Source organism: Podarcis pityusensis (assembly GCF_964106645.2).
Source record: "Podarcis pityusensis genome assembly, chromosome: 11".
NCBI classification, from domain to species: domain Eukaryota; kingdom Metazoa; phylum Chordata; class Lepidosauria; order Squamata; family Lacertidae; genus Podarcis; species Podarcis pityusensis.
In genome coordinates this window covers 6738060-6762078 of record NC_138036.1, presented here as the reverse complement: position 1 = coordinate 6762078, position 24019 = coordinate 6738060, and the positions used below count along the sequence as shown (strand labels likewise).

The window sequence follows — 24019 nt, the reverse complement described above, 5'->3', positions numbered from 1 at the left end:
GAGGCTCCAATACTTTGGCCACCTCATGAGAAGAGAAGACTCCCTGGAAAAGACCCTGATGTTGGGAAACATTGAGGGCACAAGGAGAAGCGGACGACAGAGGATGAGATGGTTGGACAGTGTTCTCGAAGCTACCAGCATGAGTTTGACCAAACTGTGGGAGGCAGTGGAAGACAGGAGTGCCTGGAGTGCTCTGGTCCATGGGGTCACAAAGAGTCGGACACGACTAAACGACTAAACAACAACAACAAAGACGAGCCTGCTGGATCAGGCCAATGGTCCTCCAAGTCTAGCATCTTGTTCGCCTGGTGGTCAACCAGGTGCCTGTGGGAAACGTGGAAGCAGTATCCGAGCATAGAAGCACTTTCCCATCCTGTAGCTTCTCGCAACTGGTATTCAGAAACATTTCTGCCTCTGTCTGTGGAGCCAGAGCACAGTCATCACATCTATGAATTTATCTGGTATGCAGGCTGAGACACTACCTGCCCGCAGACTGTCTCGCCAGAGTGGTGAATGCTCTGGTTATCTCCCGCTTGGACTACTGCAATGCACTCTATATGGGGCTACCTTTGAAGGTGGCCCGGAAACTACAATTAATCCAGAATGCAGCAGCTAGACTGGTGACTGGGAGAGGCCTCCGAGACCATATAACACGGGTCCTGAAAGACCTACATTGGCTCCCACTACGTTTCCGAGCAGAATTCAAAGTAGTGGTGCTGACCTTTAAAGCCCTAAATGGCCTCAGCCCAGTATACCTGAAGGAGCGTCTCCACCCCCATCGTTCAGCCCAGACACTGAGGTCAAGAGCCGAGGGCCTTCTGTCAGTTCCCTTACTGTGAGATTACAGGGAACCAGGCAGAGGGCCTTCTTGGTAGTGGTGCCTGCCCTGTGGAACGCCCTCCCATCAGATGTCAAGGAAATAAACAACTACAGTGGTGCCCCGCAAGACGAATGCCTCGCAAGACGAAAAACTCGCTAGACGAAAGGGTTTTGCGTTTTTTGAGTCGTTCCGCAAGACGAATTTCCCTATGGGCTTGCTTCGCAAGACGAAACGTCTTGCGAGTTCTTGCGAGTTTGTTTCCTTTTTCTTAAAGCCGCTAAGCCATTAATAGCCGCAAAGCCGCTAAGCCGTTAATAGCCGCTAAGCCGCTAATAGCCGTGCTTCGCAAGACGAAAAAACCGCAAGACGAAGAGACTCGCGGAACGGATTAATTTCGTCTTGCGAGGCACCACTGTATCTGACTTTTAGAAGACATCTGAAGGCAGCCCTGGTTAGGGAAGTTTTTGATGTTTGATGTTTTATCATGGTACCTCGGGCTAAAAACTTAATTCGTTGCGGAGGTCCGTTCTTAACCTGAAGCTCCACTTTAGCTAATGGGGCCTCCTGCTGCCGCTGCACGATTTCTGTTCTCATACTGAAGCAAAGTTCTTAACCCAAGGTACTATTTCTGGGTTAGCGCCATCTGTAACCTGAAGTGTCTGTAACCTGAAGTGTATGTAACCCGAGGTAACACTGTATTTTGTTGGGAGCCACCAAGAATGTCCGGGGAAACCCAGCCAGATGGGTGGGGTATACATAATAAATTATTATTATTATATCTAATACTCTCTTATCTACTACAGGAAATCCTATTGCCATTGCCGGTGCCGGGGATTGAAATTTGGGCATTGTGCATGGACAGTATACTTTCTATCAATTCTTTTGCCTTAAACTCCTATGCCATGCTAACTCTCTGAACCGCATATATACATACTTCAGTGGTACTGATCCCCACCTTGAGGGTGTAATTAAAAAAAACCAAACAAACCTGACATAGATAAATAAATAAATGCAGAGATCTAACATGTAAGAGGTCCCTGCTTTGTAGCATTTTCAGGAGAACAGACATGTAACAAACACAGAGGTTCATGTCTACGTCAGGTTCAGTTGTGAAAGTGGTTCTGCAAATAGTAATATCAGGCATCCTATTTCTACATAACACCCATTGTCTCCCTTTTAAGATGTGCAAAGCATTTCACGTGCATCGTCTCAGCACCCCTTTCAACAACCCTGCAAACTAGGTGAATGTTCTCCCCATATTGCAGACAGAAGGACTGAGGCCCACAGACAAGATACTGGCTTACCTAGTGAATGGATGGATGAATCAAGATCTAAGCCAGCCTCCAAGTGTTTTGCACTATGTCTCCTAATACACGCACCTAATACAACCGGGTTGGCTGTGGGGTCTGAAGCTAGATCTCTTGGACTTCCACAGAAGGCTAATTTAAGTTATGGACTCCCCAGCTCAAACTTTTAGAGAAATCGCTGCACCAGGGAGAGAAGAAAATGCATCTCTAGATTGCTGCAGTGAAAAGAACGCTCATCCTGGACTGGGCAGACCCTAGAGTTCAATTAACCACTCAACTCTGAATCTCACTGGATGACCTTGGGGCAGCCATGAGCTCTCAGGCTAATCCACTCCTCAGAGTTGTTGTGATACAAACTACCCTGAATTCCTTGAATAAACAGGAAAATACAAGACAGTAAATATCTAAAAAAAATAAAAATCATCAATGATTCTTTTCTTTGTTGAGAAGTCAAGGCTTGGAATAATCTCTGAGCGGCTCTACAGCCGAAACTGCTTGGGGAGCCGTTATAGGACTGTGAGTTGACTTTTAGTTACCGTATTTTTTGCTCCATAAGACACACTTTATCCCTCCTAAAAAGTAAGGGGAAATGTGTGTGCATCTTATGGAGCGAATGCAGGAGGGAGGCAGGTGGGGAAAGCCCCCAAGAGCCGCACACATGCTCCACACGCTCTTTAAAGGGCTCTTGCTGGCTTTTGAGGGAGGTGGGGGAAGGGACAGTGGACAGCCCCTCAGTCTCTTCCCCCACCTCATAGAAACGCCTGCAAGAGTCGTGCGCTCTTGGGGGCTTTTCCTCTGAGGAGAGAGAAGGGCAGCCCGTCAGGGGAAAGCCTGCAAGGCTCTACTCAGTGCTCCCTTCAAAGAATATTTTTTTTTCTTGCATTCCCCCTCTAAAAGCTAGGTGTGTCTTATGGTTAGGTGAGTCTTATGGAGTGAAAAATATGGTAACCAACATTGCAGATCCAGTACGCACGTTTACTCAGAAGTAAGTCCCACAGTGTTCAATGGGATTGCACTGGATCACAGTCTGATATCATGAAGGGTATGACTGCAGCACAATGTTTCGTTCTATGCCACAAAAAAGAGATCTAAGCTTTTTGCAAGCAGGAGCTTTCACGATTTGCCTGACAAAATCTATATGCCAGTGCTGTAAAAAAAACCAGAGGCTTTACAGAGCCACTGCGCTCCCTGACTTTCTGTTTACTGCTACAGGCCAACACAACTGCTCCTCAGTAATCAGTAAAAAAAGAGAATTTTCTTCAGATTTATCATGTTCATGCACTGCCCCCTACTGTACTCTTTGGGGCTTCCCAGTGCAAAAAACAAAACACGAAACAGGATGGGATGTATATGGATGTGTGTGTAGTAATTTGCTATGCAAAATATACAGTGATCATCATAGGAACATGGAGAACTGCTTTGTATCAGTCCGGTACAGTGTTTCTCATAGTTGGGTCTCCAGCGGTTGTTGGACTACAACTCCCATCATCCCTGACCCCTGCTCCTGCTAGCTAGGGATGATGGGAGTTGTAGTCCAACAACAGCTGGAGACCCCAGTCTAAGAAACACTGATCTAGTACCATGTACTGTGGCAGGGAGCAGATTGAGGCTTTCACCTGTGGTTCCTAGAAGCTGTCACCATGCTTCGACTGGCCAGTTAAACCAGGTGAGGGTAGCCAATGGGACTTAAATCCTTGAGTGAGTTACAGACTTCCCCTGCATGCAAAGACACAGACTCTGGCAGATTGAGCGGACCAATAGTGGGTCCAATGGTCAAGAAGGTGGTTTCTGCACATGCTGTAGAGGGAAGTGAGGAGCAGATGGGGTTTGTCCACCTGGGAAGGCAGCCCATCTAGGAGAAGGAAAACTCTGATCCTAAACTTCCTCTGCCTTGTAGGATATCTTCAGGAGAAGAAAACACTAAGGAGTAAACCCTACACAAATCTAGAGGGGAGTCCTTAAGTAAAAAAGGTAAAGGTAAAGGACCTCTGGATGTTTAAGTCCAGTCAAAGACGACTATGGGGTTGTGGCGTTCATCTCACTTTCAGGTCGAGGGAGCAGGTGTTTGTCCACAGACAGCTTTCCGAGTCATGTGGCCAGCATGACTAAACCACTTCTGGCACAATGGAACACCATGACAGAAGCCAGAGCGCATGGAAATGCTGTTTACTTTCCCACCACAACGGTACCTATTTATCTACTTGTGCTGGTATGCTTTTGAACTGCTAGGTTGCCAGGAGCTGGGACACAGCAACGGGAGCTCATCGTGGGGATTCGAACCACCAACCTTCTGATTGGCAAGGCCAAGAGGCTCAGTGGTTTAGACCACAGTGCCACCTGCATCACAGTCCCTAAGACGGTTGGTTGGCTCCTTGTATGTCTCCTTCCAGGAACTCCTGCAGCCAAGCTGGTGACAAACCAGCTCAGCTTTCCTTTGGGCCATATCAGCGAGGCCAGGATGGGGGTTTTGTCGTTTGGGCAGCCCAGAATCTCCATACACACTGCCCAGGCTTGTGTCCTGGGGCGGTCACTGCAGTGAGGTGTGACTTCACCCTGGTAGGTCCATTCTATTATCTCTCGAGACAGACAGATGCCAACAACAACAGGCCAGCTTCTCTGAAACACCGCTTTCCATCCTTCATCCAGACAAACAAGAGTCTGGTATACTTCAGCCAAGAAAAAAGGGTGTGTGTGAAATAGGGATAGACCTGGGGAGAGAGCCAGATAGAGAGCTGCATCTGGCCTCTGGGACTGAGCTTCCCAATCTCTGGTCAACACTTACCAGCCAGAGGTCTCTTAAGCCCTACTTAGAGAAGCTGGGAGTTGAACCTTGCATGCAGAGCAGATTCTCTACCACTGAGCTATGACCCTTCTCCACACGCCAGAGGTTGAACCAGAAATCAACTGTGCATGTCCTCTGCCCCTGAGCTAAGGCAGAGTCCCACACAAGTTATTTCTGGGCTTAGGGCCCTCGTATATACGGGACCACCTCTCCTGGTATGCCCTGCAAAGGACCTTAAGGTCCATGAATAACTATAGTTTAAAGGTCCCGGGTCCTAAGGAAGTCAGATTATCCTCCACCAGGGCCAGGGCCTTCTCAGTGATGGCTCTGACCTGGTGCAATGCTCTGTCCCATGAGACCAGGGCCCTGCAGGATTTAACTTCCTTCCGCAGGGCCTGTAAGACAGAGCTATTCCGCCCGGCTTTCAATTTGAACTTAGCTTAATCTTTTATTCCCCTTCCTTCCCTCCCCCTCCCCTTTTTATGAAGATTACCCGCTCTGGGATCCCACAGCTAATTCTCCCCTGGCCTCCTCGCTGGCCCAAATAGGACTAACTTAGCCAGCTAGCCCTGGTGATCAACTAATCTTTATTGGATGGATTTCCCCCCTAAATTGATTTTTGAATTCTGAATTTATTGTTATTCACGTTCTATACTGTATTTTGGGCTGTTTTTTTGTTGCATCAATTAAGTGTTTTAAATTTGTTGTTAGCCGCTTTGAACCCGGTTTTCTGAATTGGGAAGGGCGGGGTATAATTATTATTATTACTACTACTACTACTACTACTATTTCTCCTGCAGGTTGGGAGGGGAGCTGCCCATCACTAATTTGAAAGTCAGGTGAAATGCCCAATGTTCTCCTGCCCCACAGGGATGTAAATTCAGTCAAACCCCCCCCCCCAGCTACTGTCTTTAAATTTAAAAGCAGCACAACCTCAGGCTTCAGAACTTTTTTGGGAGAAAGTTGCTGCCATTGAGAATGCTTATCTGTGCACCCTTGGGATGGGATCTGCCTCAATGTTTGGAGGCAGAAATGCTTCCAAAGGCCAGCTGCTGGAGACCACAGGAGAGAAGACTACTCTTGTGCTAAGGTCCTACACTTGATGGTTTTCCTTAAAAACTGGGTACATCAAGCTGCCCAACTGATGGGCAAATATGACCTCTCAGCGACCGAGATCAAAGAACTTCCCTTATATTCCCAGAAAAATATCTTTAAATGAACCATAAGGGCAGTGGCAACTAAAAATGATCTAAACTCTGTGTACATGGGCCCCATTATATTTTAAACTTAGAGAGGCTTACGAACACACAACTTATTTTAATGAACTGACTTTTGTACATCAAAAAGCTCTAACAGAGTTACGATTAAATACAATAAACTCTGCCTATTGAAATGGGAGACACAGAGGCAGACCAACAAAAGAACGTGTTTGCATTAGGGAATGTCCTGAAGTAGAGGACCTTATGCATTATATCTTGCGCTGCCCCTTATATAATGAAGCAAGATAAAGATTTTTAGCACCTATAATGATAAGGTCCCCTGGCCAAAACCCCTCTGACATGATTTTATATCTCCTCTCAGACACAGATAAGTATGTGACCTGGCGTGTAGCACTCTTTGCAACTACTGCTAGGAAAATTAGAGCAAATTATATAGCCAAGGTAGCCACCAACTGTAAAGGAGATGAATTTATCTGACCCTATCTACATCAAGCTATATTCTATCTTTATCACCAAACTCCAAATATAATTGCACATTGTATTAATTAACATTATTTTTTAATATATTAGTGGCCATGTGATAATTTTAGCTTATAAATTTTATTGTTTAATGTCTTAAGTTGTATATTAAGGTACTTTTATAGCTCTGTTTAGAGTAGGTAATGTCTTGATAATATAAATGTTTTAAGTTTTTTGTATCAATCCAGTATATTTTCTTTTAATTTTTGAGTGATTCTGTGTACATTGAGGCAGCCTTTGGCTATGTGCAATAAAACTGACTGACTGACTAGATGGGCCATTGGTTTGACCCAGAAGGTTCTTCTTATCTATCAGTTTGGGCCACAACTCTAGCAGCAGACTTTTAAATGTTAGGATTCTGAAGGAAGCGCTCCATTTCTAGGACAGAAAACTCAGCTGCATTAAGGTCTGATTAATACCATAATTGAAGATCTGGCGGAAAGGAAAGAATCTCTTTGTTCAGTACGAATGTGATTATGGCCAATATCAATCTAATTAACTAGTACTAATAAATGTTTTTAAATACACACTGTATTTGGAATGCAGTTGAGTGTAGAATAGCTACTAAATCTGTCAAAGGCCTTTACAAAATAATAATAAAAAACCCACCACTAAGGCATATAATTAACAGATCTTGAAATTGCTTTTGTGATAGCTTGTATATATAAAAGGGTCCGCCAAATACCAATTAGCTACATTATTTTATAAGGAACAAATTAGGAGTTTTGGAAATGATACCAGCTTTACTTCGTTTATTTTGTGAGGTCTGGTTTTTTTGCTTCTTCTTTTTCATCTTAGCAGTTTAAGTGGGCTTGCCAGTGTCGTCCTTGTAAGCATTTGACAATGGTTATGACCAGCTTTTCCACTTTCTATGTACATGAATTGATATTACACGCACAGCAAGATCCCACCTGTACTATGTTGTTGTCGTTTAGTCGTTTAGTCGTGTCCGACTCTTCATGATCCCATGGACCAGAGCACGCCAGGCACTCCTGTCTTCCACTGCCTCCCGCAGTTTGGTCAAACTCATGCTGGTAGCTTCGAGAACACTGTCCAACCATCTCGTCCTCTGTCGTCCCCTTCTCCTTGTGCCCTCCATCTTTCCCAACATCAGGGTCTTTTCCAGGGAGTCTTCTCTTCTCATGAGGTGGCCAAAGTATTGGAGCCTCAGCTTCAGGATCTGTCCTTCCAGTGAGCACTCAGGGCTGATTTCCTTCAGAATGGAGAGGTTTGATCTTCTTGCAGTCCATGGGCCTCTCAAGAGTCTCCTCCAGCACCATAATTCAAAAGCATCAATTCTTCGGCGATCAGCCTTCTTTATGGTCCAGCACTCACTTCCATACATCACTACTGGGAAAACCATAGCTTTTACTATACGGACCTTTGTTGGCAAGGTGATGTCTCTACTTTTTAAGATGCTGTCTACACAGCATAGTATAGTACAGATACCTGTACTATACAGTACATTTAATGCAGTATTTTACCACTTTAAAAGTCCTGAGGTTTAGCAATCAACCCCTCTTCCCAGGGGTTGCGGGAGGGCAACAGGGGCTTCCTAGCAACTCTCAGCACCCTTAAACTACAGTTCCCAGGATTCTTTGAGGGAAACCATATTTGTGTAAAGTGGTTTGATACTGCTCTTGATATGAGGTGCAGGTGGGGCCATATTGTAGCATATCTTTGGCTCTTAAGAGTTCTGTTTTTAAGGGAACAGGAGTCTTACAGACGAGATCTCAAGAGTGGGAAGGGAACTATACTTCCCCCCTTTTCTGAAATCTTCCTCCTTCTGTGCTGTAACAGTGTCAAAGGGCTTTGCTTTTTCATGAAGTACCAGGAGATGTCGTCGAATGCTTTTTCTGCATCAATTAACATTAATGCTACCTGTTTGTCGCTTTTAAATTCTAAATATTCCAATATATCGACAGTATTTCTTTGCATGGCCAGTTCTGAACCTGAGAGGTTTTATACAGTGAACTTAAGAATATATGAAGAGTCTGCTGGATCAGTCCCATCTAGTCCACTATCCTGGTTTTACCATGACCAACAGGGAAACCTGCAAAGCAGGATCTGAGCACGAGAACTTGTGGTTTCCAGCAACTGGTATTCAGAAGCATTGTTGCCATCATGGCTAGTAGCAACCCACAGCTGTCTCCTCCTCCTCCATGAATCAGGTCCAATCCTCTTTTAAAGCCATCACTGCCTCCTAAGGAAGCGAGTTCCATAGTTTAAACTACACACTGTGTGAAGAAGTACCTTCTGCCACCTGCCCTGAATTTCCCAACATTCAGCTTCACTGGACGTTCATGTGTTCCGGAGTTAAGAGGTAAAGGTAAAGGGACCCCTGACCATTAGGTCCAGTCGTGGTCGACTCTGGGGTTGTGGCGCTCATCTCGCTTTACTGGCCGTGGGAACCGGCGTACAGCTTCCAGGTCATGTGGCCAGCATGACTAAGCCGCTTCTGGCGAACCAGAGCAGCGCACGGAAATGCCGTTTACCTTCCCACCTATTTATCTACTTGCACTTTGACGTGCTTTCAAACTGCTAGGTTGGCAGGAGCAGGGACCGAGCAACGGGAGCTCACCCCGCCACGGGGATTCGAACCGCCGACCTTCTGATCGGCAAGTCCTAGGCTCTGTGGTTTAACCCACAGTGCCACCCGCATCCCCGGAGTTAAGAGAATGGGATAATTTGGGATAATTTGCATAATTTCAGGGTGTGTGTTGGTGGTGGGTAACGGAGATGACAAGAGCATGAGGAAGAGAGGACTGCTTGTTTCTGCTTTCATGGTATGCTTCAACCCTTAAAACTCAGCTCCAGCATATGGCAAAGTGTGAGGGGATCAGCAAGGTAAATTCTGCATTTCCTTTCTCCGCTTACTTTCCCCCACCCTGCCTCTCTCTCTCTGCCTCTGCCTCTCTCGCTCTCATAGTTCATAGTTCACAAAGACACATATACACCTCTGTTTTCAGTTCACAGAGTCCTTTCTACAGGTCAGTGACATTCAGTGTGAGACACTGCGAGGATGGGAGGGAGAGGGGAAGAGAAAGAAGGTGGGGTTGTGATTTCTCCATTCTTTTGCTTAGTGTACATGCAGAGTTTTTGTGTCAGTGTTTTGCAGATAGGTTCTTTACTGAGCTGTTCGTTTCCACTGGCGGTGCGAGAGGTTGGAGAGGGTGCCATGCCAGAGTGAAGACACCCTCCTTTGTTTGTCTCCAGGTTAGTTTCAAATTTGTCGGTTAGTTTTTTTAGTAGGGCTGCTTCTCATACAGTTTGGTACCAGTGGTCTGCGTTTATTCCTGAGAGGTCTTTCCAGTGTCTAGTTATGACACTCCTCGCTGCTGATAGCAGGTGGCTTATGAGTTCTTCATAGTGCGAATGTGCATTGTTGTGCACCCCACTTACCTTTACAAAAAAAGTAGATCTGGGGGGTGAAATCCCCAAAAAGGATGTTACTTTTTTCTGTATGCCACAACAACTGCGAGAATATTACTAGCGAAGAATTGGAAGAAACAAGATTTACCAACTATCAAAGAATGGCAGATGAAGATGATGGACTATAAGGAACTTGCCAAACTAACTGGGAGACTCCAAGACCAGAGAGAAGAGATGGTGGAAGAAGATTGGAAGAAGTTTAAAGAATATTTGAAAAAATATGTTAATATTTAAATCTTAGAATAGCTTTGGAAGTGGATATAGGCTGTAGGGTTAGAAGTAGAAGATAGTGTATTTTAAAACAGTATTATTTGTAAGTGATAAAATGTGAAAATTTTTATGGTAAAAGTAAGTGTGATAAAAAAATGGTTAAAAATTATGATATATGTAAACTGCTAAAGATGAAGTAAAATGAAAATCAGATAGGGGGTACTTGGGGAAGCTCACCTAACAATGTTTAGATAAAATAAGGATAAGACAAGAACTTGTTTGTATTGTTTGTGTTGTTTAGTTGTGTTATAAAATTAATAATTTTTTTGCGGGGGGAAACAAAAAAGCAGATCTGACTCCTTCAACATTTCACGAGTCAAAAATGTTTCAAAAGCATTCTAGTTACGGAAAAACACCATGGAAATAGTTCTCAAATTTCCTTTTTCCCTGAGCCAAATATGCAACAGGTAAAATATAATTCAGTTTTATAGACGATTAGATTGTTAAGCCTGCAGGCCCGGTTAATTTGATCTGTACACCACTCTTAGCTGTTCTTGTCATGGCAGATGTAATGACACTGAAAATTATCGCAATTATGCCGGGGAAGGAACCTACCGAGTCTCGCATATCCTTCCTTTAAGTGGAAAGCAGAAAATGATTTTGCAGCAAGATGCAAGCCTCACAAAAGCAATAATAATAATAACAGTAAAAACAGCAATAACAAATAACAACAACAAATGACAACAACAAATGACAATAACAATAATAATAAGTAGTAGTAGAAGAAGAAGAAGTAGTTACCTGTTTTTGTTAGCAACAGGTTGTCCAAATGCCTGTCTCCAACACCAAGGATGTATGTAATTACACAATATCCAGCTGGAAATCAAAAAAAGCAAATAATTGTCAACTGGCACAATTTCTCTCTCTCTCTCTCTCTCTCTCTCAGAAATCCCAAAGAAAGGCCTACACTGAGACAGGATCACTGGGAATATTATGGAGCGAGACTCTGAAAGCTGACCAAAATTTCTGGCACAGGAAAGACGAGAGGCTTCAGGAATAGCTGTGTATACATGAGGTTACCCCACAAATTAGGCACATATGGCCATGTAGGTTTAGGGATAGACCAAAGGAAGGGTCTTCTCTGCAGTTAAGTCACAGAATTCGCTTCCGGAAGATGCAGTGATGGTTACCACACTGGGTGGTTTTCAAAGGGTTTTTAAAACAAACTTCTGCGGAGGATAAGAATATCAAAGGTTTCTAGCTATGATGGATACTGACTGTCTCTAGTATCATAAGCAATATGCCTCTGGATAACATTTGCTGGGGAGAAAAATGTGGAGAGGGCTGTCGCATCCAAGTCCTCCTTCTGGCCTTCCCATAGGTATATGTTTGGCCACTGAGGGACTTATTCATTTATTTGTTTATCTATTTATAATATCTGTGTTCCGAAGATCACAGGGGACAACATAAAAAACCTGCAAAATGAGAACACAGACCACACAATATTACACAAAATGTGCAATATAATCAATTTGTTTCGTTCGATGAAATCTGTATACCACCTTTTGCCCATAGAGCTCAGGGAGGTTCACAGCATAAAAGTACAAGCTAAAAAAAATACAAAATATGCTTTAAAAGCAAGAACAAAAACAAACCGATAACCCCCTCAACGCCACACATTTAAAAGAGCATTGGATGTTCATCTGCCAAAGGCCTGTTTGAAGAGGAACGTTTTCGTCCGGCCCTTAAAGGTGCATAGTGAAGGTGCTAGGCGAGCCTCCCTGGGGAGAGCATTCCACAGACGGGGAGCCACTGCAGAAAAGGCCCTGGTCTCGCGTTGCTACCCTCCGGACGTCTTGAGGAGGAGGCACACGAAGAAGGGCCTCAGATGTTGATCTCAGGGTTCGGGTAGGTTCATATGCAGAGAGGCATTGTTCTTTGCCCTTGCTAATAAATAACACTACTGATCTTTAGTTAGTTCTCTGACTTTGCTGGGAATACAGGAAACTGCCTTGCACCCAGTTTGTTTGTTTGTTTTTGCTTTTTAAAATGCTTTATTGAAATTATAAAAAAGTAACATATAACAAAATTATCCATAGAAAAAAAGAAAAGTGTTTGTTACATTGTATCATGTTCTTCTTAAGATTCCAATGACTTCCCGTCAATCCCTCATGCTTCTAAACATTGTTCTGCCTATTACACTATTTATTTCAGTTTTCTTTTGTTAGATTTCCTAAATATTATGTTTTCTAAAACTCATCCAATATATCACAGAAGTTATTCAAGAGCTGCCACAGACTTCATGCTATTACAATAATCCTTGAGATACTTTTTAAACATGCCCCAATTTCTAATAAAAGTTTGTTCAGTGCAGTCTCTCAGTATTTCTGTTAATTTTGCCAACTCAGCATATTCCAACAATTTATTCTGCCAATCCAGCTTTGTCGGTAATTTCTCACCCTTCCAGTTCGAAGCTATCAATATTTTTGCAGCCACCGTGGCATACAAGAATATTTCCCTCACATTTTTTGCATAGCTGTCAACGTTTCCCCTTTTTTAAGGGAAATTCCCTTATTCCAAATAGGATTCCTCGCAAGAAAAGGGAAAAGTTGACAACTATGATTTTTTGGTATGACAGGGCCTAGAATGCCCATGAGTAAAGCCTCTGGCTTTTATATCTATCTATCTATCTATCTATCTATCTATCTATCTATCATCTATCTATCATCTATCTATCTATCTATCTATCTAGATACACACACACACACACACACACACACACACACCCTAAACATTCTTTTAAGTTCATTGTAGATTACATCCCAAAATACCTTAATTTTCTTGCATGTCCACCACATGTATAACATTGAGCCTTCCCCTTCTGCACATCTCCAACATTTACTTGGAATGTTCTTACACATTTTCGATAATTTTAGTGGCGTCAAATACCAACGGTATTGCATCTTCATAAAATTTTCCCTCAGAGTGTAACCTGCGGTGAACTTCATGTTGACTTCCCATAAATTTTCCCAGTCCTCCATTGGGATGTTACAACCAAAATCCTGAGCCCATTTGACCAGAACAGATTTTACCTTGCACCAAGTTTGAACATGCTCCATTTAACTCAGTGTTCCCTACACTGATTGACAGCAGCTCTCCAGAGTTTCAGAGTTACAGGCAGGAGTCTCTCCCAGCCCAGGGACTGTTTGCAAGGCAGACACTCCGCCACTGATCCGCAGCCATTGCCCTGCTTTAATGCAATCTGTGCCCTCCTAATCTCCTGCCATCACTTACCACAGCTTTTGACGTAAGTGTCCATAACCTCTGCGCTTATTCCGTGGGGTCCCGTTTCGCTTGGTGCGTGTTTTCGGAAGAAGTTCTGAAAAAGAACATCGCTCTAATGTTTATTTCTTCTCCCACGTAAAGCTCTGAAAGAGTCTCTGGGGGCTGGCTGAACTCGTAAGTAGTTGGTGGCCTTGGATAAAATCCATTACTGCGTGTTACTGGTGAACACAGCCCCCCGTCTCCTCACCCCGAAGTATCAATCTTGATATTTAAAAGGCGTCCAAGGCTCAGTGCAGAAATAGCCTATATTTCTTTTAAAAACGGCAGATAACATTAAGCAAAGAACAATCAAGCAAATTACATTTTTTTCCCCCCTTAGTGCTAACATCGCAGCGCTCAGTTGATATCTGATGGAATTTTCTTAACCTCCGCAACGGAAAGATTTAAAATCACTTTGCATTACACACACACACACACACACACACACACACACACACTCAAGGGCCCCTCGTTCTTTAAAATAACCCCATCCTGTTGAATTTCAAATGCAGAGTTATTGCATAATTACGGAGAGTGCTAAATGCTTCAAAAGTAGATATATTCCTTTTGTGCCTGGATAGCAAAATTTAAATAGCATTAGCAATTCAAAGCAATTGTGAATGAAGATAGAGGAAACGAATTGCAAAGTGGGCATTAATGTACTTTGTTTAGGGAGGGGGCTACAACTAGAATCCCAAGAGTGAATTGGCCTAGAAATATGAACAAGGCCCCCTGGAGAAGAAAATTCAGCTTTAAAAAGTAGGAGGTCAGGGGAGCAAAATTCCCTTTGCCCCAACACTAACATGTTGCTGGTCTACAGCATATTAGCCACCACAACAAACAGATTTTTAGAACATGCAACTTTCAGAAAGGTTTTGACGAAGTCCCACACTGAAAGCTCCTGAGTAAGCTTAGCATTCCTGTTCCAGGTGGATGTGGTTATCAATGGCTATTAGCCATGATAGTTAAAGCGATGACAAACCTAGACAGCATCTTAAAAGGCAGAGACATCACCTTGCCGACAAAGGTCCATATAGTTAAAGCTATGGTTTTCCCAGTAGTGATGTATGGAAGTGAGAGCTGGACCACAAAGAAGGCTGATCGCCGAAGAATTGATGCTTTTGAATTCTGGTGCTGGAGGAGACTCTTGAGAGTCCCATGGACTGCAAGAAGATCAAACCTATCCATTCTGAAGGAAATCAGCCCTGAGTCCTCACTGGAAGGACAGATCCTGAAGCTGAGGCTCCAAGACTTTGGCCACCTCATGAGAAGAGAAGACTCCCTGGAAAAGACCCTGATGTTGGGAAAGATGGAGGGCATAAGGAGAAGGGGACGACAGAGGAAGAGAGTGGAAACCAGCCTTAAGGAGTACACATGGAGAAACATTAGAACCAAGCAAAAGCATTTGTTTGGGTCATTCCATTTGTGGTCAGTTGTGGGTGGTGGGCAGCAGAAGAAATATTAATCAAGAAGGGTCACACACACACACACACACACACACACTACTCAGTTTTTATTTCCTTCCTTGGAATTCCGGTATCCTAACAGCCTTATATGATGCAGAATTCCTTTTACACACTGCTTTATCCTAGAATCTCCCACAAGTGATCAGGGGCGAACGAAGGCATTGTGACACCCGGGGTGGGGCGTCGCTACGTAGTGTGCATGTGTGGCATCACTACGCATGACGCATTCGCAGTACGTAGCGACGCTGCACATGCGCTGTACATAGTGGTTTGCCCGTGGGGCCGCTCCAGCACTGTACGGGCGGTGCTGGGATCCCTCCGTTGCTGCTACAGCCGCGAATGGAGGATCCTCTACATGCGGCTGTAGCGGCAACGGAGGGATCCCACTGCTGTCCATATGGTGCTTGAGCGCCGCCGGCAGCAAACCGCTATGTACAGCACATGTGCGGCGTCATTACGTACAGTGAATGCACGCGACACCGCACATGCGCTGTACATAGCGGTTTGTCGCCAGCACCGGGATCCTCTGCTCGTGGTTGCAGCCGCGAACAGAGTATCCTCCAGATGCGGCTGTGGCGGCGCGATGGCTGCTCGCGCCCCCGCGAGCCCCCGCAGGGTGCCTTCCTGTCACCCCCCCGACATGGCACCCGGGGTGAAACCCCCCCCCCATTGTGATACCACTGCATGTGATGCAATCTCAAGGGAAGAAGGCCACTGCCAACTTCAAGTGGGAAAAAGGAAAGAACGAGCAGATGCTGAATCCAGTACAGGCAACCCAAATCAAAACACAAACCTGTATGCTTTCTTCGGTTGCAAGAACCTCAGCCACAGGGACTGACTGAATGAACTGCATGAAACCTGGAAAATAGCAGGGAGGGTGATAGAGAGAATGAGACTCAGGGTCAGAAAATCTCAGGCGTAGGTGCTAAGAAGCCAACCTCAAATTCCTGTGGGCTTTTAAAAGCAGTGGGGTGGAATTAACTAAGTCTTAATCAGGCCGGAGAACTGTTCTTTAGAGTTTGCATTTTATCAAATTTGTATCTTTGCTGTACCCCACTTTTAAGGGCACCAAAGCGGTTGAAAGGTTCATTAAAAAACACACAAAATAAACATTTAGCACTGAGAGTTCTCCAAATACTCACCGCTCCTGGTATGATGAGTGTGTTTTGGGAGGTAGGCTTACCATGTTTTGTACTAGTGGCCAAGACCTTGTAAGGGGTCAGCTTCAAATCCAGATTCTCCTTGCGTAAGAGCTACAAATAAAACAGAAGAGACAAGAAATTATTGCTGCATTGGAAGACAGCATCTTCTATCATATGTGGTGGCAGTGTAAGGTAATAAAAGCTTTCTGGGAGATGATAGATAATGAATTGAAAAAAAATGTTTAAAATAACTTTTGTAAAAAAAACAAACCAGAAGCCTTTTTATTAGGAATTGTAGGTACCGACATCCCAAAGGAGCAGAAAAGACTTTTAATGTATGCAACAACAGCTGAATGGATCTTACTGACCCAGAGATGGAAAGAAGACAAAGTCCCTACCAGAGAAGAATGGCAAACTAAGCTGTTGGGACTACGCCGAAATGGTAAAACTGACGGGAAAGCTCAGGAACCAAGAAGACAAAAACTTCAAGAAAGAATAAATTATATAATTATAATTTATATAATTTATTGATATAAATAAATTATAATTTATTTAGGAGACCACTGTGAGCAGATGAAAACATTAGGAGGATTTTAACCTCACTTGTAATGTATCAAACTCTATGGATAATATGGATAGATATAAAATATAGATTTGATATAAGATGCAGTTGAAAACACTGACATTAGGACCCATGGAGGGGATGGGGTGGAGGTTTCAAGATTCAGAGAAATCTCTGTATATGAAAATGTATTTGGTCTATAGTTGAAAAATCAAATCAAATGGCTTGCAGAATGGCTCAGGTGGCACGTAAGGAAAGAAACTGGCTTTGGTTCACAGAAATCTCCTGCCACTGTTGATGTCTTGAAAAGGGGTTTGGACAAATCTATGGAGGACCGTAAGGCTTTCAAAAGTTACAAGCCATGATGGAAGTTTGCCTCTGTATATCAGGTGCTGAGAATGGCAAGCGGGGAAAACGATATTGTGGTCCTATCCTGCTTGTGGTCTTCCCATGTCTCTGGCTGTTCTGAAAACAGGGTCGGGGACTAGCTAGGCCTTTGGTCTGTGCCAGCAAGGCTTCTAGGTATAAAAACACCTCCAACGTCACAGCTTCACCATTCCTGATTTAAAGGCTCACCTGCTCTGACCTTCCTGTATGGATGGGCTCCCTTCAACCATCACATTTCTAACCTTTATCCATGCGTGTGAATCATATAAAACCACAGAGTTCCTGAATTGCTGGAATCTTTTCTGCGCAACATGGGGCTTGAACCCACAGCCCTGAGATTAAGAGTCCCATGCTTTTACCAACTCAGCTATCCTGCGTTTCCCTTTACATCCCTCCTAATATCTCCGTAAGACACTTAGATCACTTTTAAAAATAATTTTCATTAAGGTTTATAGAGAAAAATACAAAACTTTTCCTTTTTTTTAAAAAAAACCAAACTAAAACTTTTATCTAGATACAATAAAAGCACAAAAGTGGGGGGAAGGGGGCAGAAAGAAAGAAAGAAAGAAAGAAAGAAAGGAAGGAAGGAAGGAAGGAAGGAAAGAAAGGAGCAGAAAAGAGAAAAATAGAAAAATAAGAGCACTCAGATCATTTTTTTAAAAGTTGTTTAAAGAATGAAATTCTGGCTGCCATGTTTACAAAGACCTATTCACAATCTCCACACCCGCTTCTGCTTAGCCATTGTCACCTTGTCCATGAGCGAAATGATCTGAAGTATCAGTTGATCCTGACGCAAATCATCCCCGTGTTTAAATATAACAGGATACTTGTCCCCGTCTTCAGTCTTGAAAAACAACTGGGCTGGCATTAGGGCGCTCTGGTTAGAGAAACGGAAAACGCGGCAAATTAAACCGTGACTGTAAAAGGACGGCAGGGTTGGAGAGGGAAAGAGATACGAAGCTGAGGTTTCTTCAGCCTCTCTAGCTCAGAGGGAGAGCTTTTGCTCGGCATGCAGAAGGTCCTAGGTTCAATCCCTGGTATCTCCAGGTAGCGCTGGGGATTCCCGGTCCGAAACCCTGGAAAGTATCTTGCAGTCAATGCAGAAAATACTGAACTAAATGGATTCTGTATAAAACAGGTTCCTCTGTTCCTAAGGCAGATCATGGAAATGTCATTTGCATGAAATGTATTAAGGGAATGCTATACATTCTTCTCTCCCACCAGCCTCACAAATCTGACCGTGGAGAACCTATATGGACTGCCAATTTCCCCCCCAAATTATTATTTTTTATTAAGATTTTACAACAAGTTTTAGCATAATCAAATGTTCCATTTTAACATTTTCAATTGAACCCCCCCCCGGCGACTTCCCCCAACTTCCCTCTCTGGTTTATAACATATTCAATAGAAAAATATAAATATATGGTTAAAATGTGAAGAATAGATCAATAAGGTACCATTTTAATTTTAGTACAGTATATGGACTGCCAATGTTTTAAGACCATGTAAAATGACATTTGCTTGGCACCTACTTCATACAATATACGCAGGTCGTTAAAAATTTGTTTTGTTTTCTCTTTGGAACACCCTTACATTTACAGAGCAAAACATCCTCTTGAATTATATGTCCAGCACATGGAACCTTACAAAAGGACAATAGGAGTGGATTCTCCGTGCGCCCTTACCACAGCAAAAAGACTGATACTGTTGAATTGGAAAAATAAAAATGAGGCTCCCTTCTACGATTGGATTGAAGACTTATATAAACTCGCAACATATGAACAACTTGCAATATAAACGCAGACTTGCCATGGACAAATTCAATGATATTTGGAATCCATTCCTACAAATACTGTAATAGCTTAAGATCTGGTGAAGTACAATAACAACCTTGTAAAAAATACAGTTTTGGGTTCCCCTCTCTCTTCATTTCCCCTTCTACACGGGTTCTGTTTCTCCTTTTCATTTTCTCTTTCTATTTATGCCTCACCATGTTTAGTGCAAATATAATTATGTACTTTTTGAACTTTCAACTTTTTTTTATTTAAAAAACCCCTATTTTATTTTCTCAGGTTTTAATCAACACATTGTGGCTGGCTTTTTTTCTGAGCTGCTTTGGAACTGCTGTTGTTACACTATGTATTGCTTTGTGCTGTGTTCTCTGTTACATTAATTAAATCTTAAAGAGAGAGAGGGAGAAGATACAGATAAGCAAATGATAAAAAAGGATGGAGAGGATGGAGGACTTCTGTATTGCACGATCAGGAGTGCAGGTCACAATCCATACTAGCTGTAACCACACCTCAGTCTAGTGAGAAACATTCTAAATCCATTAAGTGGTGGAAGGCTGTGCTGACTCAGCCCCAATCCAGACATCCACCTGAGATGCCCTTAAGGTACTCCTGAACTACATCTCCCATCACTCCTAGGCAGCATGGCCAATAGTCCAAGGTGCTGAGAGTTATAGTTCAGCAATATTAGAAGGGCACCAGGTTCCCTAACTCTGCCATAAAGCAAAGGATCCACTCCAGTTAAGACAAGGACTGAGCATGCTTTGGCCTGAAGGCATACAAGGCCACCTGCTTGATGAAGCTAATCAGATCTAGATCTGGTCAGTGTCTGTTGCTGTTGGTTTTTTTCTATCTTTATTTTAGACATTGTGATTTACATGGAAATTGTTCAGTCTGGTTTTGCATTTAATGCTTTAATGTACCGTATAGGACTATTTTCGTTAAGTTGCAGTTATGTGTTTTTGTCACGTTGTAAGATGCCTTGAGCACTGTGGAAAGGCAACATACAAATAAATAAAAAATGGTATATATGTATGCATGTATTTATGGGTTCCATCTTTGGTTCCAGGAAAGGTGGGATACAAACGCGAGGAAAATAATTAATATTTGCACAGGAGAAAACGAACGAACTCAGAAGTCCATCAGCTTCTGTGTGCATCCAATATACTCCCTATCATCTGAATAGTACTTGAAAGAGCGAGATAAAACAAGTGGCACTGAACTGAAACCTAAAAAAAATGCTAAGGGGAAGGATAGCTTTAAAGCAATTAGCTGCCCTCCCTAATTAACTTAGTGAAAATGGCAACTCTGTTTAAAATGCCCTTTCCGAAAAGACCTGATTTGTTTAGCTGGCAATTCGTCCCTCGTGAAAAGGATGGGAATGAAACCAATTAGCCTCTGCAAAATAAATATAGTTATCTTTTTTTTTTTTTTTTTTACATTATCCAGCGTCCTTATTCTCTGTCGCTGAGTCTCAAACAAAAAAATATATATGCCTGCTTGCCCACATCTTTGCACAACATATCCAGGGTGAGGTAAGGGTACCACACAGAGGCCCAAACATGCATGGGCCTCATTTCTGCTGTCTTCCCCCAACCCTTACTAAGGCCATACACCTTTGCACCATTCATTTAAAGCACCAGGGTACCATTCTGAACAGTCATGGCTTCCCACAATGAATTATGGGAGCTGCAGTTTGTTAACGGCGCAAGGAGTTGATAGGCAATCCCTATTCCCTTGACAGAGCTACGGTGAAGAGAAACTGAATGTCAAACCACTCTGGAAACTGTAGCTTTGTGAGGGGAACCGGGATCTCCTAACAACTACGGATCCCAAAATCCCTTTATCTCCTACTTCCTCATTCATCAACAGCACCACAAACTTTACGGTTGCCGCTTAGGGCCATTTGTCTCCAAGCCCTTTGCTCTCCTACTTTTAAGGCTCACCAGGTTCTGGGAGATGGTAGGTCTGGAATGCTTTCTCGTCAGCCAGCTGCTCCAGCTCTGCCTCCTCCTCCTCCTCTCCCATTATTTCCCAACTTTTCTGCTCATCTTCCTCTGAGCTGTGACCTCTCTCAAACCCCTATTGGGATTCGGAACTGTCTTAAGGGTCAGGATGAGGAGGTGGTCTCCACCATTCTTCCTTGGCCCAGTCCCTGAGAGTTCATTTCTGAAGCAGTTCCTTTAAGAAGAGGGCACATCCCGCGCCCCAACAGGCCTCAAATATGCCAGCTCCCACCTCCGAGCCCCACTTCTTCAATCTTCCTAAATGTGCCTTCTTAAATCTTCTTAAATGAGCCTAACCCCAGCCCTTCTTGCAAAAAAGAAAGATTCTCTCCAAGTGTACAAACTCACAGAATCACAGAACTGTAGATCTGAGAGGTTCATTCAGCTGAACCCCTTACAATGCAGGAAGAACAGCTAAAGGATTCCCGGCAGATTGCTATCCCACCTCTGTTTAAAAAACCTCCTATGAAGGAGAATGCACCATCTTCCTTTTTTTTTTTTTTAAAAAAAAAGATATTTGTTAAAATTTCAACATATTACAAAAATGAGCAAAAAAAGAAAAAAGAGAGCAGATAAAAAAAAGAAAAAAGATGTAAAAATGGAAAAATACAAAATACAAAATAAAAACAGTTAAACAAACAGATTAGTCTTTCTATGTCTTATCCTTCATTTACTTGTTTCCTCGACCTCCTCGCACCTCCCTTTTTTGTATTCCAGTTCACATATTTTGTTCAGCAGTTCCCTCCCCTCTTTTAAATATCCTAATCAATAATCATAAAGATATTGTACTTTTAGATTTTTACATATTACATAGTAAACCCTTTTTTCATCTTCCCTTGTAACATTTCAGCTAAGAACCACTTAGTTTTTATCGAACATCATTCTAACATTCATTAATTTTACAATATTTCTGTAGATAATCTTTGAATTTCTTCCAATCTTCTTCCACCGACTCTTCTCCCTGGTCTCGGATTCTGCCAGTCATTTCCGCCAGTTCCATGTAGTCCATCAGCTTCATCTGCCATTCTTCCAGGGTGGGTAAATCTTGTGTCTTCCAATACTTTGCAATAAGAATTCTTGCTGCTGTTGTGGCATACATAAAGAAAGTTCTGTCCCTCTTTAATACCAATTGGCCGACTATGCCCAGGAGGAATGCCTCTGGTTTCTTCAAGACCTTCAAAAACCTCCTATGAAGGAGAATGCACCATCTTCCAAGGGAGTTTGTTCTAGTGTGCAAGCATAAGCTAGCAAGCTTTACCAGAGCATGCTAAAACAACACCAACAACCAAATCCTGGTTGACATGCTTGCATCCCGCTCACAGAACATGGACAACAGACAAGACGGTAGGTGATTTACCTTGAACAGTGTCGCTTTCTCCGGGATTATCCCTCGGATTTTCACCTGAGGTTCCAGGGGCAGGGGAATAGGCTCAAAATCTGATAGGGTCATCTTCTCGTTGTCTGCCAGGAGTGCCTGCAACCTCTCGTTCTAAAAGCAGAGCGGGGCAGGGGCAAGGAAGAGACAACATGACTTACTGAACCACGTGCTAATGCCAACCACTCCAAAACCGAAGACATTCACTAGGAGCTGTTAGAATTCCTGCCCCATGATTGCAGTCATGGGATTGTTGTCTATCACATGATGGTGTATGTTTTGACTCCACAAAGTGGGAAGTGACGGAGACAGGATGTTTGTGTTAGTGTGTTCTGTGAAGTGGGACTATTGTCCTTTGTTCTTTTTCTCTTTTCTGTCTGATGCTAGAGAGAGAGGGAGCGATGTTGCAGTGCTCCGTGTGTTTTTATATGTAAATAAAGTAGATTAGCCAAAATGATGAGTTGCTGAGGTCTGTTATGCAAGCTGCGAAGACTCTGTGGATCCCTAAGTGTTCCGGTGTCTGTTGGCATCGGTGGCTGTGATGTTCGGGCTGAAGAAAGCTTCTGAAGCTCCTGAATGATTGACCAGGAGGGAGGGAACATGCCAGTCGGGCATGTGTCTCTGCCAGGGTCCTACTCGAGTGTAGGACGAGCTCCTGACAGGAGCTGCAGCATGTAGGCTAACTCATGAATGGAGGAAGGGAGCCAACTGCAATGTAGCTTGTTCATCAATGGGCAAGCTCACAAAGACAGGAAGAGAGAGAAATCAACAAAAGTAGGTTCAAATGTGCCTACTGATGGTTTGTCCATCACATGTTGTTGTTATTATTTATTTGACAAAGTAATCATCATAAATAAGAATAAAAATGTGCACCCCATTACCGAGACCATTCCATTGTAACTATCCAAATTTGAACACCTCTTGCGATGGTTTGACCCCTTTCTGTTTTAACAGTACAAATTCTACAAACACCCTCAATATCTCCTCAGAACCATTTCTCCTGCATATTCCCTGTCTTACCTTAATGGCACATGTTAATTTATCATTAATAGCTATATATCACACTTCTCTATACCACTGATCTATTATTTTACGTTCTCCTTGTCCCTTCCACTCCCTAGCTGTCATAATTCATGCAGCTGTCGATTGATTGGCGTGGCCTTTCATTAAACGTTCTCCGCAAAGCAGCTGGAAATCGACACATACAGGCACACAAACACACACACCCAAAAATTCAGCACTGGGTGCAAAATAGTAGCTTCTAGAAGAAGAAAGATTAAGCAGGTTTCTAGTCCTTATCGCTACAAATACATGTGGGCAATGACTATTATTTCCAATAAAGATTTTTTGGTTAGCATTTCTGTCGTTCTTACTGTTTACTGGCGGAGAAGGCAGTCTATGCTAAAAATCAGAATTCAGATTGGTTGCTCCAAGGCTGGAGAAGGTGCAAAGTTCCCCACCCTGGGTATTTGGTGCAGTCATGTGGCAGCACAAATAAAATGTGGAAATTAACAGCAACGGAAACAGAATAAACAGCCGTGTGAATGTAGCCTATGGCTCCGAGTTCCAAACTACACATTCTGTCACAAGGAACTCTCATTAAAAGAGGAAGACATTTGCAGTGAGAAACACAAGTCTGGACAAAATGGCTTTTTGGGGGGGGGGGGGAATATAGAT

The 24019-nt window shown here is 43.1% G+C and overlaps 1 protein-coding gene across 1 annotated transcript in view; it reads right to left on the bottom strand.

The window, feature by feature from the left end:
- The window catches only part of PIK3C3 (phosphatidylinositol 3-kinase catalytic subunit type 3), a 109709-nt gene that overhangs the window by 46340 nt on the left and 39350 nt on the right, over positions 1 to 24019 (bottom strand). The window contains exons 15-20 of the mRNA XM_080972108.1: positions 22325 to 22456; positions 17920 to 18048; positions 16264 to 16333; positions 15874 to 15938; positions 13585 to 13669; positions 11092 to 11166 (exon numbers count right to left, since the gene is read on the bottom strand). Of these exons, the coding sequence (XP_080828234.1) occupies positions 11092 to 11166; positions 13585 to 13669; positions 15874 to 15938; positions 16264 to 16333; positions 17920 to 18048; positions 22325 to 22456 (556 nt within the window). The remainder of the gene's footprint in view (positions 1 to 11091; positions 11167 to 13584; positions 13670 to 15873; positions 15939 to 16263; positions 16334 to 17919; positions 18049 to 22324; positions 22457 to 24019) is intronic.